Below are 25,195 nucleotides of genomic sequence, written 5' to 3'. Positions count from 1 at the left end.
AGACACGTCCCCTGTGCTGAACAGGGGCAGTTTTGCACAATGAAAGTTTAATCAATCAACCCAAACTGACACACAATCCTTTTCTCACTTCTTGTGTCTCTATATAGCTTTCATTCCTGAGACTCGATCGATCCTCTCTTATTCCTCCTAATCTGTAAATACCTGATCTTACAAGCGCTGCTTCTTCCATGCATCTTTACTGTGTCAAAATCAAATCCTATCGTACTGCTTCTTGTACTAATTCATTCTTTCTCAAGGTTCCAAACTCAATCCATTGACACAATTGGGCTGAAGTTTTAAGAAAATGCTTCTACTGTTTCAGAAAATCAATAACAGTTTCAAATTTATAAACAAAAATAGGTGGCTGCAGACATGTTGAATAAATGCAAGTCCTGGTTATAGTCACCTGATCCTCAAGCATGAATTAGAGTCCTGAATTTGTGATCACAATTTACTTTTGTAGAGCCCTTTTGGATTTTGCCCCATTTTCCTTCCTACAGAATACTCGAAATTATCACCTGATCACCACTTCCCACTATAATGGGCCCATTATTCTTTTTCAGCTTTGCTGCTATTATAGGCCTGTCCCTTAGATATATAGAAAAAATAACCTAAACCCTTACAGCTTGTAGAAAATGCAGACTTTCAAGCCATCAACACAAATGATTCAAGTACAGATCCCAAAGTGAAAGGATGCACCACACTATTCAAATGTTAAACCAATCTTGAAAAGAATTTCAAAGATGCGGTACGTTTACGGGTCTTAGAAGTGAAGGTTCACTGTTGTCACAGAAGTTCAAGAAACCTGGAATGTAGAATAGGGCTCCTAGATAGTTCAAATCAGTGCTCGATTTTAATGCACACCTCTTAAAAATGTCATGTGACAACACAGTTGTGAAAGAACCTGGTATTAAAAATCTCACCCACTTCAGTTGTTTACAGTCTCTAGGTCCAAGGTTTCACCTGTTCTTACCATCTGGTTCTCCTCCTGACACTTCTGCCGGATGTCACTGAGCATGTCCTCAAGCTTGGCCTTCTGCTGGTCCATTTCATCCAGCCTGTCCTGGGCAGCCTGCTTCTGGGACTCCAGCTCCTGCAAATTATTGTTTTCTCTGTCCAGGTCATTCTGTAGTTCCTGCCAACACACGGTGAATCGACCTTTGATAATACAATCATCTCCAACAATAGAACACTCTACCCCAGACTTAAAAACCTGCTTTAAAAATGTGAATTATGTTTTCTATTGTTGATTTATACCTAGCAATTCATTGAATATTCCAGAAGGCCTCAGTGGCTTTATTCAAGTGAAGTGATTTAAAAATCACAGACCTTGCCTACTATAAGAAAGCACACCACACACTTCAATGTCATTTCTACTGGTTAACTGTGTTGCCTTATTCCCCACTTGAGACAGATTCCAAGTGAAGCTGCAATGAATGCCCAGTCTCCTCGCAGCCTGACCAATATGTCTTCAAGATACGGAACTTCAAGATATGGAATTTCAAGTTAAGATTTATTTTCCTCTAGCACCGCCCACTCAAATATTTCTTGGTGCAATGATCAATAAAATGATTCCCACAGTATGAGTGGAATTGTTTGGAATGATCTGCACATTTCACGCTTTACCCACAGAACTGAAGCCAATAACACATCTAATGTTTCAGCCTTCTACAGGCAGACCACCCTCTCTGCTCTTTTCAGCTTTCTATCAGTCCACCATCAATTTAAAGAAGAAACCCAGCTTTAACTGAACTCTGACTAGAAGTCAGGTTTAAAACTAACTGATGAGATGATCTGTTTCTGGCTGTGTTGAAACTGGCCAGGGCACCAGGGAAATTGCCTGCTTTCCTTTTACTGCCATGAGATCTTTTATATCCACCTGAAAAGCTCACAAACTAAGGAGAAAAGAACTGCAGCCCAGGGAAATATGAGCTCAGGGGATGGAGGCCTCATTTGGACAATCCCAGGTTATTAGATACACCATTATAATTTTGCTTGCCTGTAAAAAGTCACAGGATTTGTAGACAGCATGACATGGTGGATAGCACATCTGTGTCAGAAGGTTGTGAATTCAAGCAGTACTACAAACTTTAGCATGTAATCTAAACTAATACTTTAGGGCTGAGGGAGTATTGCATTCTGTTGTCTTTTAAACAAGATGTGAAATTATGGCCCCGCCTGCCAGTATAATTGAATTTAGAATGCCACATGGCATTATTTCAAGAGGAAGGAGACCCCTTATGTCTGGGCCAACATTTATATTCAACTGACACCAGTAAAAACAGAATAATTAGCCAATCATTCATTATTTATTTGTGGGACCTTGCTGCATGCAATTTGGCTGCCATATTTGTCAATGATTTTGCACTTCAGAAGTAATCTATTAGTTAGTACATAGGATTTATGGAACAGAAACAGGCCAATTAGCCAATGTGGTCCACATCAGTGTATATGCTCCACATGAGCCTCCACCCACCTTACTTTATCTAACGCTATCGGCACATCCTTCTATCTACTTCTCCTTCATACTTATCTGGCTCTCTCTTAAATGCATCTATGCCTTTCTCAATTATTCTTTATGGTAGTGAATTCAGCATTTTAACCACTCTGGCTGAAAAACACTTCCTTCTGAAATCCCTATTGGGTTTAGTGACTATCTTATATTGATGGCCAGTTTTAGACTCCCTTACAACTGGAATCATCATCTTTACGTCTAACCTATCAAACTCTTCACAAGGTTATCCCTCAGTCTTCTCTGTTATAAAATGCCCCTAGCTTATTCAGTCTTTCCTGATGGGTGTAACCTCTCAGTTCTGTATTATCCTTGTAAGTCTTTTCTGCACCTTCTCTAGTGCCTCTGTACCCTTTTTGTATGGAGGCTAGAATTGTACACAGTACATCAAATATAGTCTAACCAAGGTTCTAGGTTAAATTTAACATAACTTCTGTTTTTCAATTCTATTCCTCTCAAAGTGAACCCCAATGCTTTGTTTGCCTTTTTATAGCTTTATTCACCTGCATAGCTACTTTTAAAGATCTGTGAATCTATAACCCTCGATTCCTTTGCTTTCTAGCCCATTTAGACTTTTATCTTGCAAAACGTAGGTGGTCTCTTACTCCTATCAAAATTGCATCACTTTGCACTTGCCTCCAGTAAAACCTGTATAATCACTTATTGACAGTCTCAGATAATTTACGTTTTAATAGATACAAACTGCACTTTGAAACAGACACTCACAGATTGTGAAGTACAGATAGTCTACAATGTACCAGACTACTGTAGGCCTAAAACAATGTCCTATTATTCTATCATCACTAGTACACCAACAAATGAAGATATTAGGATTCGTGTAGGCAACACACATACCTGTACCTCATTAGTTTTCTGCCTGATGGCCTCCTCTTTCTCTCGGATGTCCTGTTCTAGTCCATACTTCTCCCTGTAACAAACACACCATCATGCAATCTACATACCCATAAGCACATTTGAAAAACAAACACTTTTTTGAAAAGAATACACAATAGAGAAATAAGATTAACTGGTTAATCTTCTAAGAATCATATTGGGCTCAAAATTAACTCTGTTTCTCTCTCTACAGATGCTGTCAGACCTGAGTTTCTCCAATACTTTCTATTTTTATTTCAGTTTGCAGCATCCACAGTATTTTGCTTTCAATAAATGTAATAATTGCTGAAACGGCACCAGAAAATAACAGCAAAAGCTGTTGCACTGCGTCACAAAATCACAATATGATTAGGTACAGTCAGCATGGATTTATGAAATGGAATTCATGCTTGACTAATCTATTAAGAGTTCTTTGAGTTTGTAACTAGCAGGGTAGTTAAGGGGGGAACAAATGGATGTAGTACATTTGGATTTTCAGAAGGCATTCAATAAGGTGTCACACAAGAAGTTGTTACACAAGATTAGGAATAGTGAGTAATACATTAGCATGGATAGAGAATTAGCTATAAGACAGAAGACAGGGTAAGGATAAATGGGTCATTGTTGAGAGGCAGAGTGCAACTAATGGAGTGCCGCAAGGATCAGTGCTTGCACCTCAGCTATTCACAATTTGTGACTTAGATAAAGGAATGACTTAGATAAAGAGACCAAGTATAATATGTTCAAATTTACTGATGATACAAAACTTAATGGGAAAATAAACTGTGAAAAGGCAAATAGGCTGCAAAGGGAAAGATACTGGTTAGGTTATTGGCAAGAAAGTAACAAGTGGAGTATAATGGGGGGAAGTATGAAATTATCCACAAGAACATTTTTTAAAAGGTGAGAGGTTAGTAAATGTTGAGTTTTGGGTATCCTTGTACACAAACCACAGGAAGTTATCATGCAGAACAGCAGTTAACAAGAAAAATGGTAGGTTATCCTTTATTGAAAAGGGGTTGGAATATAACAGGAAGTCTTGCCGCAATTGTACAGGGTTTTGGTGGGACCACATCTGGAATACTGTGTAGTTTTGGTCTCATTACCCATGGAAGGGTGTACTTGCCTTTGAGGGAGCGCAGCGAAGGTTCACCAGATTGATTTCTGGGAGGAGGGGATTGTCATATAAGGAGAGATTGCATAGACTAGGCCTATGTTCCTCAGAATTTAGAAGAACGAGAGGTGGTGTCACTGAAACATATAAAATTAAGAAGCCTTACAGGGTAGATGCTGGGTGAAGAGTCTAGAACTAGGTGTTCATAGTCTCAGGATAAGGGGTTGTCCATTTAGAACTGAGATCAGGAGAAATTTCTTCATTCAGAGGGTTGTGAATTTTTACAATTCTCTAACCAGAGGTCTGTGGATGCTCCATCGTTGAGCATATTCAAGTCTGAGATGGAAAGATTTTTGGAACTAAGGGGTGCAGGGATACAGCAAGAAAGTGGAATTGATGTAGTTCAGTCTTGATCTTATTGACTAGCGGAGCAGGCTTGAGGTGTCATATGAATTACTCCTCATTCTATTGAATATATTTCAAGAAAAGGAACCTGTCACCCCTCTCTGATCTAGTTGACATGTAACTCTAGTTCCTCAGCATGCCATTAAAGCTGAATGCTTTTGCACACCAATGAATGGCTTTGCCAATATCATCACATCCAAAGAATAAACATTATTTCAAAATCTATAGTGCCTGGTGAGTCTACCAGTCAGAAGCATTGCCCAATAAACAATGCCAACCTCATCCTATAAAAATTCATCCCACACAAATAATTGAAAATGAATGATGGTGTCAATCAAAATTCAAACTTCTGTAAAAAATTATCTATTATGCTGCCATCAACATGGCCTGCATAAAGAGCTGCTGAAGCTGTACATGTTCAACTGGTGAAACCACCATTCAATGTCCATGGCATGTCAACAGGCACATATGGTGAGCTGCATTGCTCTGGGTTAAAGTTGGCTACAAGATGACAAGACAATAGAAGATTGGTACAGAGTCAATCCGCTGAGATATGCACAGGATACTTGAGCCAGAAAGGTCCTTCATACTACAGTAAAGTTCCGCCATTCGTGGGGCTTACGTTCCCACAAAATCTCACAAATGGCGAAATTGCGAATGGGGAACATGTTTTGAATGAGTTAGATAGGTTCCAGTCATGCGAGGGCAGTACTGGACTCTCCAGCAAAACTGTGCTGCAGTACCTAGATAGGAAAGAGGGGGGAGCCTCTGAGCAATAAATTGGTGAAGACTTAAAATTGGATAGAGCCATTATTGCAGCTCTAGACCCAACAATTCTGACATTTCCAGGTTAATCCCTTCGTTTGGCGGCACTTCAGCTGAAACCATTTCAGTCTCTGCTCCGTCATGGCTGCCCTCTCCACGGGAAAAGAATAGAGAAAGAGAAAAGAGAAAAGAAACTGTGGATAAGCGAACATTGCTCACGCAATGGGCGATGCTGTATACAAAGTACAAAGATCAGGTAATTAAAAACGCAAAAAAGGAAGTCGCAAATGGTGGGACTTTACTGTATTGACTAACCAATTTGACCCATACACAGAATCTGGAAGCTTAGACCTGCCACTGGAGCTGAAATCCTTCCACCTAACTCCGAATAACTGCAGATCAATGCCTTAATGGAGCGGGTGGTCCCAGTGAAGCAGCAGCAACAAGTTTGCAGGTTCATGCTGATGAACTGTAGTTTTAGTTGGTTACAGAATCACACAATTGTTACAGTGCAGAAGGAGGCCATTCGGTCCATTGTATCTATAGCAGTTTTCCAAATGAGCAATTCACTTAGTGCCATTCTGCCCCCTTCTACCTGTAACCTTGCACATTCTTCCTTTTCAGGTAATAGTCTAATTCTCCTTTGAATGTTTCAATTGAACCTGCCTCCACCATACTGTCAGGCAACATCCCTAAATGGAGTGGGGATTGCCTTACATTTTTGCAGCCTAGTTATGCGGGATGTGTCATTAGGTAAATGTGAACTCTAGTCATATGGATTTCTCAGTAGTTTAGTTCAGAATCTCTTAAAAGGTAAGTTTCCAAGTCAGATACCTAACTTGATTAAAAAGCACCACCTATTTAAGACCTGCGGACTTAATACATCATTCATCTGCACCCTTCCAAGGAACTGATCTTCAGATAGCAGATGAACTAATTTCTAACCCAATCCAAAAATTCCTGAGGAAGGCAATTTAAATCTTCCAGAAAATCTGCACGGAGATTATCTTTCTATCAACACTTTTGTAAACTTACACAAATAAGCCTGGGTCCTGAACGCCAAATGGTGCACTTGCCCAGTCATTAGGGGAGCTTACATGTTTGACATTTATCTGCACACATTAACATTTCAAAACAGAGTCCAACAACAAACATGTTTGTTTCCAAATGCAAACAAGGAAACCTACTGCGGGTCATGTGGCTCACACCACACTGGAACACAAGAGCAGCTCAGTCAGTTGTGGTTTCTGTGGTTCTTGAGCTCACAGAACTCGTTTACAAGAAACTCTAAATAAACCATATATAACTACCAATCACCAGAATCTAGTCACTGTGTTAGTTTTGTTTTTAAATTAAAAACATTTCACAACCAAAAGGAATGCCCTGCTGACTGCAACTCCACCAGTTAGGGTCGGCTGAAATTCTTTTGAGTTTGCGAGAGGTACGATACGTCCAGATAAAGATCAGACCTGGCTAACTCAACATTAAACTGCAGGCGGTGACTGTGATCGTCAGCCTCCTTGTAACAGTTTCTCCAGCACTGCGAATGAGAATGTTGGAAGAGATTAACTTGCTTTGGAGCTGACAGGCCTCATTGTCCCCACAAACCCAACTTCATATCAATGCTAGACACTTCCAGGCCTGTACCCATTTCACCCCAAGCAGCAAGAAGATGCTATCTCATGCTGCAGTACAACCGAACAAACATGGAAAATCATGAAAAACACTTGTACATCCCTACACATAATGCATGATTGTTTGCAGAGCTGTGGAAATATCTTTCCCTGTCATGAAGTCCCATTCTCAGCTTCCATGTAGATCCCTATCTCAGTTCCTATAAGTATCTAACTTCAGTGCTAATACCCTTGCCTGGTGCAGCATTAACCACTGACCAGGATCAATTCTGACCTCATCACTGAGTATTGCTACTTGAATATGTGAAACTGCATAATACTCCCAACAGATTTTTCTGTAAGTATTATGTAATGCAATTTGTATTCCAGATTTCACCAGGACCCAAGAAAGTAACATCGGTAGCACACAATTTTTAACAGAGGGGCCCTGATGCCTCTATTAAATTGCTGTCACACAATGTTCCACCTTTCTCACACAAAGAATGACCATTTGGCTAATATGCCAGGGGACTACCAACATCCGTGAAACTGAAAATTGTGCACTGATAGCAAAGCAAGCAGAGAGTATTGGAGAAGATAAACAAAGCCGGCATTCCGGCAAAGAATTTCTAACTTATTAACTCAGATTTCATACAAGTCAAGGTTATTGTGTGGTAATGTGTTTCTCTGCTGCATCAACCATAAGATTTCAAAGTGTGATTTTAGCATAGCACTGTCTAGTATTTGTAACAATATTTGGGTTATATGATTTTCAAGTTCTTACAAATTGCAATCACACCCTTTTCTGATTAGCGTAAATACCACAGCCTTCCCTTCTCCTGACTGAGAGCGTACCAGAATGATTTATGGCCTTTAAAATTGAACAATTCCTGACACGAACAAGCAATATTCAATGGAGAAACTCTTAAGCAAAATCTCCCCTAAACTGCATCCCTTCCATCAAACCTTGATATTTTTCTTCCTGTACAACTTACAAGAATTACATGCAAACAAAACGGAGGGTTTACTTTATGTAAACAATGTTGCATGCATCAAGCTCCTGAAGGTGAATTTGCAGAGTTAATGGTTGCATTCAATGTTCACCTTCCGGTTTGAATTTATCTTTTTTTGCACAACTTCAAGTCAAAAAAAAATCAGGTGCTGGAAAATATATACTTTTTCAGGTCTTCTCAAAACAGGATTTATTACCAATCTAAAGCCTCAGGTTTTATCAACAAGGCAATTTAGGGAAAACGTTAATGATTTTTTTCAGCAAACAATTTTGAATAGAATAAAACAAATCAACAATAAATATTTATAAAGGCCTTCATAGAAGAATGGTGTTAGGAGTTAAACAGTTATCATCAGCCACAAGCCAAAGGTTGATAATCTCCATCTGTAGAAAGAGATGACTGGTTTCAAGCCAAGAAGAGAAAGGGAACCAGTGGACCAATTCCATATAAATAAAAAGTGCATTTTCTCCATAACAAACATTACGGGACTCTATTAAAATAAAAAAGTTTGGTGTAGGGGACACAATTTAAAGGAAACTAGTTGATGCCTTATGGCATTACTGGTTCACAATTTTTCTTTTAAATTTGTCTCTTGACACCAGCAGGTACCACAGACGTGATCATCTGGTTACCAGGGGCCAAAAAGCTGACATTAACAAAAAACAAATAAGATTTTACAGTCATATTCTTGCCAGAGATCAGTCACAGTATTCAAAACCAACAAGCAGTGGCTACCATATAAATGAGGTTACTGGCAACGTTCAGCACTAGATAACAGATTAGTAATGACAGGTGACCTTTCCAGTCACACTGCTCCACTTGGACAAATCACCGTACTGTAAAAAAAAAAAGATGGCTTTGATCAAAAGTGACACTAAAAAAAAGCAATGACAGGTAATATAATTTTTTGCTCATGCTTGCAATGTTGCTTGCTACTCGGACAGCTGTTTAAATTCAAATATCACATTGGATACCAAATCATCACATTGTGAAAACCATTTGAAGAATGCAAGGTTTCAGCTCTTAGAGAATCTGAAAAATTGGAGGACATCATTAGATAATATTTGAATATTGCCTTCTGGCCGGTACACTACCATTAGGACAGCCACTTGGAAAAGAGAGAAATTGCAGGCTTCTCCACTTCCTCAACCCATGCCAGCCGTCTTTGAGAGGTCAGGAATGGGGAGTGGAAGGCAATCGGTTTTAACAGAAGTGCCTCTGTTCTGCAGTGAGTTAGCATCTTCAGGAGACACAAAGAGAAAGAGGGGGTGGATTTGAGGTAAGTCTGGCAGAGAAGAGGGGGCTAATCTGGAGAGACGGGAAGAAAAAGACTTAGAATTGCTGAAAAAAAGAGAAATGCTGCCAAAGCTTTTCATCTAGCACTCATCGGGACGGATTCACAAGAATACCAATTGTAAAGGGAACAATTTATACTGCATGAGAAGAGGATGCTGATTGGCTGAAGAGGCATTGCCCTAGAGTTAGGGAGGAACAACTCCTGAATTTCTACCTAATCAAATATCACAGGCCAGTCAACTCCTTGGCATAACATTCTCATGGCTCAAAACAGATCAGAAGCCATCATTTCCACAATACTCACTACTCACCATCTGCATTCATCTCATCAACCCTTGATCCTATTCCTACCCAAATAATTATCCTTTTTCTTTATAATGCATATAAATAATGCAGTGGTTTTCAAACTTCTCATCCAGAGGAACCCATCACAAATACTGACACGCTCCTTCAATTCGCTGCAAATAGATACTATCACACCTTAATGAAATCAATTACCCAGAGAAAGAACTATCACTATTTACAACATACTAGAACAAAGGTGCTGCTGAACTAAATTCAAAAAGTTTCACAAGTCTGACATCTTCACAGAAACGTCCAGTTTGAGAATTTTAGTTTGAAAGCCACAAATTAATTTACCATTCTGTTCCCACTGCCTTTAATTCAACTGATCCCACCAAATTTTAACAAATGCTTCTCTGTTTTTATAATATGAGTGTATTAATTTTTTATGGTATTTGCTGTCCAAAGGAGAATCCAATCATCAAATTAAACCTGGTCCAACCTTATTATCCTATTATTACTGAGAATCCATTCATGATACCTACAATCCTCATCATGTAAAACAAAACAAAATATGCTGCAAACCTGAAAGGAAAACAGAAAAAATACTGGAGAAACATGGCATCTGTAAGAAGAGTCAAGTTAGGGTTTCAAGTGCATCCTTAATCAAACACATCTCTGCCCAAGAGTCTCACACAAAAACTTTCAGATCTTTGCTGGATGACTTGCTGTATATTTTCAGTATTTTTTGGTTTTGCACCTTACTTGGAGAGGTGCAATATATACTCCCAGCCAGTACCTTGCATTTATGGTCTGTAAACAATCTTTTCTCTACATTATCCATTCATATTAACATTTCATAAAAATTGAATATTACCTCCCAAAAAACCAAAAATAACCATTTAACTTCCTAGAATCTGTCCTCATTAATAAATCCTTGAAATCTGCAATCTCTGGTGAACCTTGTACAATTGTATCAATGTTGGTCTGAAGATTGGAATCCAATACAACACATAACATTCTAATTGTGGCTTCATCACTGACTTAGAACAGGTTAGGACAACCTGTTTTGGCTAATAGTCTTGGAAGTGCTTTAGATTTTCAACTGGTGGAAAGAGAGAAGGGAAAAGAAAAAGGGAATAAAACAGAAATCAGAAGAAGAAATTATAACATTCAAATGGTTGAAAACAACTAGGCTGGTTTCCTGCTCTAGATATTCAGATGTCAGAAATTTCACAAATATGGGAACAAATTGATCGATATGTCTGTTACAGAACAGATTTGGATCTTGCCCTCCAAAACAATGCTGCTCGCAAAGGCTGTATCTCAATATATCAGAGAGAAAAACTTGGCGCCAGGATTATTAAGGCAATTGCTTCACACAACTGGTGTCACAACCTTGAACAATGACCGAAAATCAAAGCTTTCACCTCTTGCTATGTGATAAATGAAGGTAATGAAGAGTCCCGAGTGTGCGCTAGGAAGGAAGAGGAAGATGTGCAGACCTACTGAATGAAAGTTGGGCATATGGACTCTGAACTATGCTAGGAATGTGTCCCAGGACTATTAAACACTTTGAATATGGGATGCTCATTAAATTTCTGCAAATGTCATTAAAAAAACATAAAGGACACAAGGAAAGATAGACTTTTAAAAAGGACAATATTGATAAAATAAACCAATTCTTTTCAACCATCTACAATTTTTCACAGGATAATCTCTATCCAAACTATATTTGGTAGCATTCTCCATCCACTCAAAAAGTTGCGGTTTCAACTGTCTTTCCAGCAACTGAACACACAATCCAGCTCAGTTCTCCAGTGAAGTACCAAATACGGGCAGCATTGTCGGAGGTATTAATTAGTTCATGTCTGTCTTTTGAAATAAACATTTAAGATCCCATAACACTATTGGCGGAGCATAGAACTCTCCCACATCCAGGCTAACATTTCCCCCTTAGCCACAACTGAAAACAGATTAAAGGTTCATTCATCTCATTGCTGTTTATCAGATGTTGTTAGATGAAGTACAGTGGGAGAAGACTCCTGTGAAGCACAAACGTCAGCACTGATCGGTTGGACAAAATAGTTTGTTAGCGCACTGCAAATTCAATTTAATCGTGCTGCGTCTGCAACGCAGCTGCAGTTTCCTACTTAACAGTAACTGCACTTTTAACATTAATCCACAGGATGTGGGCATCATTGGCAACACCAGACTTTATGACCATTCCTAACTGTCCTGAAGAAAGTGGTTGCGACCTACCTTCTTGAACTGCTGCAGCATGTGAGGTGAAGGTACTCCCACAGCGCCGTTACGTAGGGAGTTCCAGGATTTTGACCCATCAATGGTGAAAGAATGATAATATATTTTCAAGACAGGAATGATGTGACTTGAAGGGGACTTGCAGGTTTGGTGTTCCCATGCGCCTGCCGCGCTTGTCCTTCCAGAATTAGAGGTCATGGGTTTGGGCATGCTGTCAAAAACCTTTGCAGTGGTTGCAGGGGAGTTACAGTAGTGTATCTTACAGTGAATGTTTCAGGATGTGGAACAGGGCGGCAGCAGAGTGGGGGCACAAATCAAGCAGGCTGCTTTGTCTTAAATGGTGTTAAATTTCAAGTGTTATTGGAGCTGCACTCATCCAGGCAAGTGGTTGAGTATAGCAAGTACTCCATCACATTCTTGTCTTATTCCTTGTGGATGGTGAAAAGGCTTTGGAGGGTCAGGAGGTGAGCCACTCGCAGCAGAATATCCAGTCTCTGCCTGCTTCTGTAGCTACAATATCTGTGTGGCATTGATGCTCGCCCTCTCCTACTCTCCTCCAAGATGCTGGCGGTAAAGATTGGTGATTTTAATGCCATTGAATGTCAGAGGGAGATGGTTAGGTCCTCCCTTGTTGGAGATGGTCATTTTCCGGCACTTAAGTCGCAAGTAATATTCCTGCCAAACATCAGCCCAAACCTGAATGTTGTCCAGATTTTGCTGCATACGTGCAAGGACTGCTCCATTACCGGAGCAGCTGCAAACAGAACAGAACACGGTGCAACCAGTCAACATCCCCACATCTGACCTTATGAAAGAAGGAAGGTCATTAATGAGGCAGCTAGAGATGGTTGGTTTTAGGACACTGCCTTGAGGAACTCCTACAATGGTGTCCTGGGGCTGAGATAATTATTTAATCCTGATTATCATGACTTCAGTTTTACTAGGGCTCCTTGATGTAATACTCGATCAAATGCTTCGTTGATATCAAGGATAGTCACTCTCACCTCACCTCTGGCATTCAATTCTTTTGTTCATGTTTGATGCAAGGCTGTAAGAGGTCTCTAAGTGGTCCTAGCAGAAGCCAAACTGAGCATTGGTGAGTAAGTGGCATTTGATGGCACTGTCAACAACATCTTCCAACACTTTGCTGATATTGAGAGTAGATTGGTGGGGCAGGCAATTGGCCAGGTTAATTCTGTCCTGCTTTTTGTGGACAAGGCATGCCTGGGCAATTTTCTACTTTGTTGGGCTGTATTGGAACAGCTTGGCTAGAGGGTACAGCTAGTTCTGGAGTGTATGTCTTCACCACAACAGCTGGGATCTTGTCAGGACCCATAGCTTTTCCTGCATCCAGTGCATTCAGTCACTTTTTCATGTGACATGAATCAACCAGCTGAAGACTGACATTTGTGATGGAGAGGACCTCAGGAGAAGGGTGAGAGGGGTCTTCCACTTGGCTCCTCAGGATTAAGATGGTTGAAAATGCTTCAGGCTGTCTTATAATAAATTACTTCAACAAAAATTCATCATAGACCAAAGACCATGAGATTGGTCCAACACATAAGATTCTATACAAATTAAAGATTTTCATGTTATTAAATTTAACTTATTTAATCTCATGAGGAAAGCTTCTGGGGAAACTGAACTGGCCCAGCCATATAAATATTATGGCTACAAAAGCAGGTCAAAGGCTAGGAATTCTGCGGCAAGTAACTCACTTCCTGACTCCCCAAAGCCTGTCTGATATCTACAAGGCGCAATTCAGGAGTGTAATGGAATAGTCTCCACTTGCCTGGATGAGTGCAGCTCCATTAAGACTCAAGAAGCTTGACAACATCCAGGACAAAGCTTGACTGGCACCCCATCCCCCACCCTCAATATTCACTCCCTCCACCACCAATACACAGTGGCAGCAGTGTGTACCATCTACAAAATGCAATGCAGCAACTGGCCAAGGCTCCTTCATCAACACCTTCCAAACCCGCGACCTCTACACCCAGAAGGACAAGGGCAGCAGATGCATGGGTACATCGCCATGTGGAAGTTCCCCTCCAAGCCACTCACCATCCTGGCTTGGAACTATATTGCCGTTCCATCAATGTCACTGGTTCAAAATCCTGGCGCTCCGTCCCTAACAGCACTGTGGGTGTTTGCTACATTACAGGGGCTCAAGCGGTTCAAGCCACCGCCTTCTCATGGGCAATTAGGGATGGGCAATAAAAATGCTGGCTAGCCAGCGATGCCCATGTCCCATGAACACACAAACAAGGAGGAGTAAGCCATTCAGCCCCTCGAGCCTGCTCTGCCATTTAATAAGATCATGGCTGATCTGATAGGAACCTGAAATCTGCATCCCACCTACTGCCGATAACCTACCACCCCCTTGCTTACCAAGAATCTATCCACCCCGCCTTACAAATATTCAAATTCCACTACCTTTTCAGGAAGAGAGTTCCAAAGACTCATGACCCGCTGAGTGAAAAAACTTCGCTTCATCTCTGTTTTAAATGAGCGACCTGTTATTTTTAAACAGTGACCCCTAGTTCTAGATTCTCCCACAAGAGGAAACATCATCTCCACATTCACCCTGTCAAGACCCCTCAGGATCTTATATGTTTCAATCAAGTCACCTCTTACTTTTCTAAACTCTGGTGGATATAAGCCTAGTCTGTCCAACCTTTCCTCATTTTTGCTATGATATTGAAAAACGAAATTACTATTGGCGGGCTGCACATCCAAAATGCTATGTGCTCCAGAAATGGCTGTATCCATCTTGACAAGCAACCCAATGCATTGTGGGTGCTTCTCCTCAGTTGTTCTGCACCACAAATGTTCAGGGTCAGGTGGGGTCACCACAAGATGCTGTTAGCCTGCATGCCCCTGGTTGTTTGGGTGCCAAGAACAGGGCATCTTGATAAGTCAGTGACAGTTGAAAGTTTGGATCACTGGCGTAAGATGAGTTTGCTCAGATATAATTTAAAGCTGGAGCGACGGAGTGAAGTGGCAAAAGCAGTTGCAAAGCTGAAGGGAATGGTAATGGGTAAAGATGTGTCTAGTGAAGATAATGAATACCACTGCACTGCATGATACTTGTTTAAATCCTATACATCTCTAATTTTCTCCAGTTCTGATGAAAGATCATTGAACTGAAACATTAACACTGTTTCTTTCCCCACAGATGCTGCCAGACTTACTAAACGTTTCCAGAATTTTCTGTTTTTATCATAAAGTATTGTCGTTCGTCTGGAAGGTTCCATACCAAGAAGTTAACAAATGTACAGTGAGTTATAGTGAGCAGTAAGTTAACGCAATTTGCCCAAAAAGTGGTGGATACGGAAACCAAAAGGTAGTAAATTAAATCTGTGAGTGACTGCACTTTTAAATGTTAATAGCAGCATTCAGAATTTCATCACTAAAGAATTGCATTTTAAAAAGTTTGGAACCATACTGTCACAATGTGATCAGTATTACTGTCTGAAAAAACTAATGCATGTACAAGATAGGAGAAATTACAGAAGATGCTGAATTCCATTGGAGAGAATTCTACATTCAACCCAAAATTATTCTTATAGTATAATTGACTCATTACGTACTTTCTCACTGAATTTTTTAAAGTGCTGCTTTGGCATTTTGTCAATTTTTGTGCCTCATGTAATACACGTTCATATTAGTAGGTGGGTTATAGAGTTGCACAGAATACTTGCTAGACCTACAGGTGATGCTGTGATTGTGAGTTAAGCAATTTGAAGCATCACATAACATTAGGTCCCTAAAAAATAGCTGACATCTTAAACTGGTGCTTTGAATTTGCATATAGTTCCACATCTTGGCCAGTGGGTAGATCTGCAACTGTTCCAAGCTCAAACAGAATTCAGAAATCCAGAATGAGACAAACAGAAATAATCAGAGGATGAAACAAATAGAAAGACAGATAGAGCAGCGCCAGTAGATATCATGTGATGTATAATTTGGATACTGAATGCAACCGATACCATCAAATGACCCAAGACAGGGTGAGAAAGAAAATGAATATCCCACTAGACCATAGAGAAATATTATGTAGGTTCCTTTACGAAGATATGACTTCAGGTTTTTCTGCAATATGGATACAGAGTGCCTCATTATAGTGAATCACAGAATTGTTACAGTGCAGGAGGCGGCCACTTGGCCCATCGTGTTTGCACCGGCTCTCCGAATGAGATATACACTTATACTCTCCCCCTTCTACCTGTAACTCTGCACATTCTTCGTTTTTAGATAACAGTCCAATTCCCTTTCGAATGCTTTGATTGAACCTGATTCCGCCACACTCTCAGGCAATGAATTCCAGACCTAAACCACTCGATTCATGAACAAGTTTTTCTCATATCACTTTTGCTTCTTTTACTAATTACTTAAAAGCTGTGTCCTCTCGTTCTCGACCCTTTCTTGTCTTTTAATATCTCCTGCCCTTCACTCTATTACAGACCTTCCCTTGCGTCCCTTTTCCACCTTCCCTCCCCCTTTTCACTTGCTTAAAGCCTATTAGATTTCTAACTTTTCCCAGCTCTGATGAAAGGTCATCATCACAAAACTTTAACCCTAATTCTCTCTCCACAGATACTACCTGACCTGACTATTGCCATCATTTTCTGTTTTTATTTTCAATTTCCAGATTCCGTAGTATTTTGTTTCAGCAGAGGCAATTCAGATACGTTAATGCTGGCCTTCCCACTGACATCCACATCCCATGAATGACTAAATCTCCAATGTCTTAAATTCAAGGGACATCGATCTGAACATATTTGGTGGACAACTGGTTTAACCATCAATCTCCAGATCTGGTTGGAACGCCTAAAGCATTATCAGACCCTGCTCTCTATCACTAAACTACCCACTATTCAAAGGCCATCCAGTGACACAAAGGGTAACTTCTGACTTCTCCTCTCCAACACAAACCACCTTCTTCAACCACCCACCCCTCCCTCACCTCAAACAAGTGCAGGGAGCTCAGACTTTTTTGTTACCATTCATTCAGCTGCACTGGGAGCCATTATGTGGCTACAGTTTGACTTGGTTAAGGCACAAATTGCCATTGAAGAGTTATCTATCTGTTAATCCGCTATTTTGTGCTGGAAAATATATAATCTCTCCATGTACCTCACCCGAACAACCATTCTTCATATGTGAGTGAGTGAGCACTGGCAGGTCAACCCAGCAATCAAACTTGGGACCTGTCCAGTCTATGTAGCTCAGTACCACACTACACAATGCATTTATCTAATGACTTTGGGGGAACCTCATGAGTTGCTTTTAAAATTCTGTAATAATTCACTTGAAAGGCACATGAAATCACATATCAGTAGATTTGTATTTTGAATAGCTGTGCATTTCTCTCTTATGTGACTGCTTGATCCTAAAGCTGAGAGAAATGTATTCCCAATCTGATCGGCTGCTGTTGGCATTAATGAAATACTCACTTTTGTAGTTCACTGATTTCATTGCTGATTGCATCCAGCTCTTTGATGCCAGTGAAATCTCCCGAGCCGACCGAACTTGTGCTATCCTATTGGGAGAACAGAGAAATGGAAAAGTCCATCATAAAGGAGGTTAAAAAAAAGACTAACTATTACAGAGTTAAAAACATAAGTTCACTAGTAGCTGAACAATTATTTTGAATAAAAACAGAAAATACTGGAAATACTCAGCAAGTCAGGTGGCATCTGTGGAGAGAGAATCCGAGTTAACATTTCAGGTCAATCGAAACATTAACTCTGTTTCTCTCTTCACATGCTGTGAGATCTGCTGAGTCTTTTCAGCATTTTCTGTTTTTATTTCAGATTTCCACAATCATTCTGCTTTTCAACTATTTTGAGTAGATAAGTGATTCTGTGAAGCCTGATATGGTGAATACAGGTCTGCTTGGTGATAGGCTACTGTGGCATCAGCTTTGTAACGCTAGAGACTCCCAATGAGTTACTTCTGCTCAAGAGCTCCTTCTGATGGCAAAAAGTAGGGACTGTAGCTTCACACTTCAAAAAGAGACACCTTTAATTATTTTGCAGTTTAGGCTTTGTCTTGTGTAATTCTCAAACTTGTGAACTTAAAAATAACTGCATTTGACTATTAGTTTCATAAATTCAGACCAACAATGCAAAAATGAGTAGTGCATCAACTTTAATTAGAGGTTAAGCTGAAAATGCTGAAATAGATGCTCATTTCTCAGGATCTGGACAATTTGGCAAGGCTGCAATTTTTGCCCAGCCTTAATTGCCAGAAGGCAGTGTGAGCCTTTTTCCTTCAACCTCTGCAGTCCTTGTAACGATTAGGCAGGAACCCAGTGATGATGAATGGTTATACATGTCTATGTTAGAATGACATGCAACTTGGAGGTGATGGTGTTCCCACGATTTTGTTGCTATTGTTCTTTTCAGTGGTAAAGGTCACGGGGAGAGAAGGTATTGTCAAAGTAACCGTGGTGAGGTACTGCCATGTATTCTGTAGATCATACACACCAGCAGCCACAATGGACAGATGATGAAGACGGTGGATTTGAGTTCAGTGGCAGATGCTCCAAGTGGACTCCTGTATCCTGGATGGTGTTGGGTTGTTTGAATATTGTTCCAGCTGCATCATCCAGGTAAGTAACAAATATTTCATCACATTCTGGACTTGAACCTTGTAGATGGTGGAGAAGCTTCAAGGGCTTCAGAAGGTAAGTCACTCAACACAGAGTTCCCAGTTTCTATTCTGGCAGCCACTGCATTGATATCATGGCTAGTTCCATTCAGTTCTTGGTCAATAGTGACTCACCAAATTCTTGGTAGGAGATCCAGCGATGATGTGGCATCAAGGAGAGTTGGGTGGGAAGGAGGAAACAAAATATCAGAGGGTGTGAAACAGAAATGTGGTAAAAGATTGCGTACTGGCCACATCCATCCACACAATGGAACAGCAGCTGAAAAGGTGATAAAGTGGTTATCATGACACATCTGCCACTACAGACAATGCTTCCTTTCAGGAAGAACCAAGTGCCAAGATGGCTCAACAGATAAAGTAATAACCAGTGTGAAACCACTCAGAAGTTCCACCATCAATCCCTGGTCTGTGCCATGCTACTTTGAGGTGGCAGTAGGTACGCTATTGTTCATCTAAGCACTCCCGACCACCATGAAATTAAATAAATCAGCCTATTCTCAACCCAATGGCAAAAATCTTGCAGGTGTGACAACAGGTTAAGGAAAGGTTTTGGCTCAGCTGTAATGACCTCATGACCAAATACAACAGAATGTCTAGGCTCGCATAAGGAACACACTTGGCAAGGTACCTGATGACGAACACCTGTGGAACTGTACCCAGCGTGACTTCATGGTTCCAGGGAAATACAGAAGGCATTTTTAACGAAACAGAAAGGAAACTCAATAGTTCAGCACAATTGCACGTTTGCTTTCATCTGGACTGAAGCCAGTAGGGTACTGTCAATAGATAAGACTGTTGATAACCTACTCCATTCAGTGTTTCGATTTGATGCAATTACTGCTAATGATTTTAAAATGAGTTACCATTTTGCAAAGGAAACATCTAGTTGAGAGGACAAATAAACACGTCACTGAACCGGTTCCAAGGTCACTGCTCTATATTTTGCTCACTGTGCATATTTTCCGGTACATTGTGCAAGCACACAAGTCTGATAAATCAATACCCCAGTATCATCAGGGAATACTTTAGGTCAGTGTACAATCTGCCTTTAAGCTTTCTCTCTCATGCTCACAGCAATGCAGATTATTGCAGATGCAGCTCTGTTTAGACTCTGTTTGGACCACATATGTTAAGCCACATGGAGCTCAGCCCTGATTAATGTCTCTATAGGTGCTATGGGCAAGCGGTATTTTCTTTAGACAATTAGCAGCATTTATATTACTCTTCAATTTGCTGTCTTACCGGCACTAACCTATCTTTCAGCCAAAATCTTCACAGCAGTCAAGTTTGGCATGGACCAGTGAAGATGAGCCATTGCAGCATGGGATAGGGTTGCCCAGTCCAAGGAAGTCAACCAGCTCAATACCAATCTGTCCTACGTTAAGGAATGGCAATCACGTAGCATGACACATACTGTCCGGGACACATACTGACATTTACGCCACTCATGCAAAGCAAATCCAATACTACTGCTCGTAAAGGAAGCTGTGTCTCTGATTTACAAGGCAGCATTTGTGCAGTAAGTTCAGCACTGCAGTGATGTTTACTTGCAAAACAGGAAACTGATTACAGTTTAAAATAAGTCTTTAAATAAAATTCCAAACAAGGGAAAAAGATAAATTTATGAATGAGAACAAAGAGCGCAGAAACTGAGGTAAACAAATGCATAAAGCGCAGACTGCACAATAATCCTTCAAAATTCCTACAATCTCCCACGTAAACTTGCTAAACGCATGATGTATAAGCAGTGACTGACAGGTGCTTTCCCAGAGAAAAAGAAAACTGGAAGAAGGTTAAAGAGAGAATTAAGACATGTTCAAAAATGAATGAGAGCGTTAATAGAGTAAAGAGAAAGAATAACAGGAAGGTTGGTAACCCGATGATACGGATTTTAAGATTATTGCCAACCAAAGTCAGGGAAACAGAAATTTTTTTTTACTCTCGCGTTTTTATGATCTGGAATGCATTGCCTGAAAAAGTAGTGGAAGCAACAATAACTTTCAAAGGGGAATTGTGTATACACTATAAAAGGAAAACATTTGCACTGCTATGGCGAGAGCAGGGGTGTGCAATTAAATGGTAGGTATTTCAGACAGCAGGCACAGGGATTAATGGTCTCCTTCTGTACTGTTTGATTCTAAAACAATCAGGTCCTTTAGCGGTTAGTTTCATATTTGTCATATCTACAATCCATTCTCTACGTCAACAGCAGTATGCAGTGTAAGAAGCCCCAAAAAGGGAAAGGTAGAAAAATATTTTTTCCTCACAAAATTGTTAAGGGGAGGGCTTTTATCTAACATTCAAAACAAAACCTCCGATTTACAAGCTGTGAAGAAATCAATCATAACATTACATTTTAATTCCCCTTAAGGATCACCAGTGCATGTGTTTGCTGCTGTGCATTCAGGGTGTTAACAGCATGGTCAAGCTGACCTTTAGACTATTTCCTGTAGACACTGATTTTAATCTGTGGAAAGCCAGGATCCAGAAAGCACTGAGCAGAGAACAACACACACAATGCTGCAATGGATCGTCAGTAAACCACTGAAATCAAACTCCTTTAGCACTCAATTTAAAGCAGGATGTAAGCAGCCAAGTGTTTTGTAGTGACCTTTTCCAAAATGCTAAAGTATGAATAATGTTGTATTGAATACGCAGGGGTATTCAATATTTAGAGAGGACAGACAAATAGGGAAAGGAAGTGGGGTAGCATTGTTAGTAAAGGAGGAAATCAATGCAATAGTGAGGAAGGGTACTGACTTGGAAAATCATGATGTGGAATCTGTTTGGGTGGAGATAAGAAACACCAAGGGGTGTTGGTGGGAGTTGCCAAAGGCCCCAAACAGTAATGGAGGTGTAAGGGAAAGCATTAAGCAGGAAATTAAAGATGCATACAATAGGGGTACAACTATAATCACAGGTGACTTTAATCTACATATAGATTGGACAAGCCAATCTAGCAATAATACTGTGGAGGGGGTTCCCTTAAGTGTAAACGTGATGGTTTTTTAGACCAATACGTTGAGGAGCCAACTAGAGAGCAGGCTATCCTAGACTGGGTATTATGCAATGAGAAAGGATTAATTAACAATCTTGTTGTGCCTTGGGGAAGAGCAACCATAAAATGATAGAACTGTTCATTAGAATGGAGAGTGAAGAAGTTGAATCCGAAAGTAGGGGTCTGAATCTAAATAAAGGGAACTATGACAGTATGAGGCATGAGTTGGCAATGATGGATTGGGGAATCTTACTAAAAGGGTTGACTGTGGATAGGCAATGGCTAATATTTAAAGGAACTTATGCATGAATTATAACAATTATCCATTCCTGTCTGGCGCAAAATAAAACAGGAAAGGTGGCTCAACCATGGTTTACAAAAGAAATTAGGAATAGTATTAGATCCAAAGGGGAGACATATAAAGTTGCCAGAAAAAGCAGCAAACCTGAGGATTGGGAACAAAAACAGAATTACCTGGAAAAACTCAGCAGGTCTGGCAGCATCCACCGATGCTGCCAGACCTGCTGAGTTTTTCCAGGTAATTCTGTTTTTGTTTTGGATTTCCAGCATCCGCAGTTTTTTGTTTTTATCTCTGAGGATTGGGAGCAGTTTAGAATTCAGCAAAAGTAGGCAAAAAGATTGATCAAGAAGGGGAAAATGGAGTATGAGAGCAAACTTGAAAGGAACATAAAAACTGACTGTAAAAGCTTCTATAAATATGTGAAGAGAAAAAATTAGTGAAGGCAAACATAGGTCCCTTACAGTCAAGTTATAATGGGGAACAAAGAAATGGCAGAAGAATTGAACATATATTTTGGTTCTGTCTTCGCAAAAGAGGACACAAATAATTTCCCAGAAATGTTAGGGAACCAAGGGTCTAGTGAGAGAGAGGAATTGAAGAAAATTGGTATTATTAAAAAAAACATGGTGCCAAAGAAATTAATAAGGTTAAAGGGCTGGAAAACCCCCAGGGCCTGATAATCTACATCCCAGAGTGCTAAAGGAAGTGGCTCTGGAAATATTGGATGCATTGTTGGTCATCTCCCAAAATTCGATAGACTCTTGAGCAGTTCCTACAGATTGGAGGGTGGCAAATGTAACCCCACTATTTAAAAAAGGGAGAGAAAAAACAGGATTACAGACTAATTAGCCTAACATCAGTAGTGGAGAAAATGCTGGCATCTATTATAAAAGACGTGGTAACAGAACACTTGGAAAGCATTAAAGGGATTAGAGTCAGCATGAGCTTATGAAAGGGAAGCCATGCTTAAGTAATCTACTGGAGTTTTTTGAGGATGTAACTTGTAGAATAGATAAGGGAGAACCAGTGGATGTGGTGTATTTGGATTTCAAGGCGGCTTTTGATAAGGTCCGACATAAAAGGCTACAGGGCAAAATTAAAGCACTTGGGATTGGAGGTAATATACTGGCACGGATTGAGAATTGACTGACAGACCAGAAAGAGAGTGGGAATAAATGGGTCTTTTTCTGGGTGGCAGGCAGTGACTAGTGGTGTACCGCAGGGATCAGTACTTGGGCCTAGCTATTCACGATATTTGTATATAAATGACTTAGATGAGGGAACCAAATGCAATATTTCCAAGTTTGCTGATGATACAAAACTGGGCTAGGTTGTGAGGAGAATGCAAGGAGGCTTCAGGGCGATTTAGACAAGTTGTGTGCGTGGGCAAATACGTGGCAGACGCAGTATACTGTGGATAAATGTGAAGTTATCACGATTCGGTGTGAAAAACAGAAAGGTAGAGTATTATTTAAATGGAGATATATTGGGAAATGTGGATGTATAAAGGGATCTGGATGTCCTTGTACACCAGTCAATGAAAGTAAATAGGCAGGGGCAGCAAGCACTTAGGAAGGCAAATGGTATGTTAGCTTTCATTGCAAGAGGATTTGAGTTCAAAAGTAGGGATGTCTTACTGCAGTTATACAGGGCCTTGGTGAGACCACACTTGGGAGTATTGCATGTGGTTTTGGTCTCCCTACTTAAGAAAGGATATACTTGCCATAGAGGGAGTACAGCGAAGGTTCACTAAGCTGATGCTAGGGGTGGCAGGGCTGTCGTATGAGGAGGAATTGGTTCAACTGGGCTTGTATTCACTAGAGTTTAGAAGAATGAGAGGAGATCTGGTTGAAATGTGTAAAATTCTAACAGGACTAGACAGATTGGATGCAAGGAAGATGTTTCCTCTGGTTGGGGAGTCTAGAACCAGGGGCCACAGTCTCAGGATATGAGGCAAGCCATTCAGGACTGAGGTGAGGAAAAATTTCTTCACTCGGACAATGGTCAACCTCTGGAATTCTCTACCACAGAGGGCTGTGGAGGCCAGGTCACTAAGTGTATTCAAGAAAGAAATTGAGAATTTTTTGGATATAGGAGCATCAAGGGGTATGGAGAGAAAGCGGGAATCTTGCATTGAGAAAGAGGATCAGCCATGATCATACTGAATGATGGGGCAGGGTTAAAGGGCCAAATGGACTACTCCTGCTCCTGGTGTTTATGCGTCTATTCTAACTCAGCCACACAAAGTCACTGTTTTTTAACATTAGTACAACAATGGGGTAAGAGGAAACATGAAACATTTATACTATACAAATTTAAGGGGCAGAAGTTAAACTGTGAATGCATACCAGACACCTCACAAGATCTATGGGCATGCTATCCTTTCTCACAGTGCACACCTAGAGAAGGCATTCTTGTTTGGGAAAGATGATTACTCTTTACAGGAACAAGAATGGGTCACTGAGCCCCTAGAATCTGTTTCATCATTTCATCAGATCATTGCTAATCTGTATCTAATAGAACAACACGGCTGGTTGCATCTCATCTACCCTCAATAGATATGCACCAAAGGATTATCCACAAGGAGAAAAAGGTAGAGACTGATGTTGAGGCTCACCAATAAGATGCTTTCATGTGGCTTCAACCAGCAACACTGGCAAAACATATTTCTCCACTGACTTTCTTCAAAAACCACGACCACAGGGACTCATAGTAAGGAATCACGATATTAGAGGATCAAAACTTATCTTAAAAATAACGACTATATGCGGTCTCCAATGCATATGGCGGGTGCACTTGTGCGGATGCAATTTACCTACTATACACAATGACAGGTGCAACAGCTCTGGTCAAAGCCCCTTAGTTTTAATTGGGAGTGTTCACTATTACGCTGAACATCAGGACAGACATACCTGCATAGGGATTACTATCACGCCCAGAACAAAGGGGACTGGAGGAGGGTGGGAGATAGCGATTCTCATGCAAGATTCCTGTGAATGTGCGAATTTTTAAGCGTCACTGGCTAAACCAACTTTTATTGTCGATTCCTAATTGTCCTTGAGAAGATGTTGGTAAGCCGTTTT

At 40.4% G+C, this 25,195-nt stretch overlaps 1 protein-coding gene across 12 annotated transcripts in view; it reads right to left on the bottom strand.

Moving 5' to 3' along the window:
• eps15l1a (epidermal growth factor receptor pathway substrate 15-like 1a) overlaps window positions 1–25,195 on the bottom strand; it is a 375,872-nt gene that overhangs the window by 202,904 nt on the left and 147,773 nt on the right. For 10 of the 12 annotated variants that reach the window (XR_005945120.1, XM_041204271.1, XM_041204267.1 and 7 more), the window contains 3 exons: window positions 17,595–17,680; window positions 3,368–3,440; window positions 974–1,135 (listed from right to left, as the gene is read on the bottom strand). Coding sequence is in view for 11 of the 12 variants with exons in the window: in XM_041204271.1 (XP_041060205.1) it covers window positions 974–1,135; window positions 3,368–3,440; window positions 17,595–17,680 (321 nt within the window). In the remaining variant the exon portion in view is untranslated. The remainder of the gene's footprint in view (window positions 1–973; window positions 1,136–3,367; window positions 3,441–17,594; window positions 17,681–25,195) is intronic. The other 2 variants (XM_041204268.1, XM_041204270.1) reach the window with 1 other exon arrangement.

The sequence above is a fragment of the Carcharodon carcharias genome, chromosome 14, assembly GCF_017639515.1.
Source record: "Carcharodon carcharias isolate sCarCar2 chromosome 14, sCarCar2.pri, whole genome shotgun sequence".
In the NCBI taxonomy this organism is placed as follows: domain Eukaryota; kingdom Metazoa; phylum Chordata; class Chondrichthyes; order Lamniformes; family Lamnidae; genus Carcharodon; species Carcharodon carcharias.
Note: the sequence above shows the minus strand (reverse complement) of the source record. Positions and strands in the feature narration are given on the sequence as shown.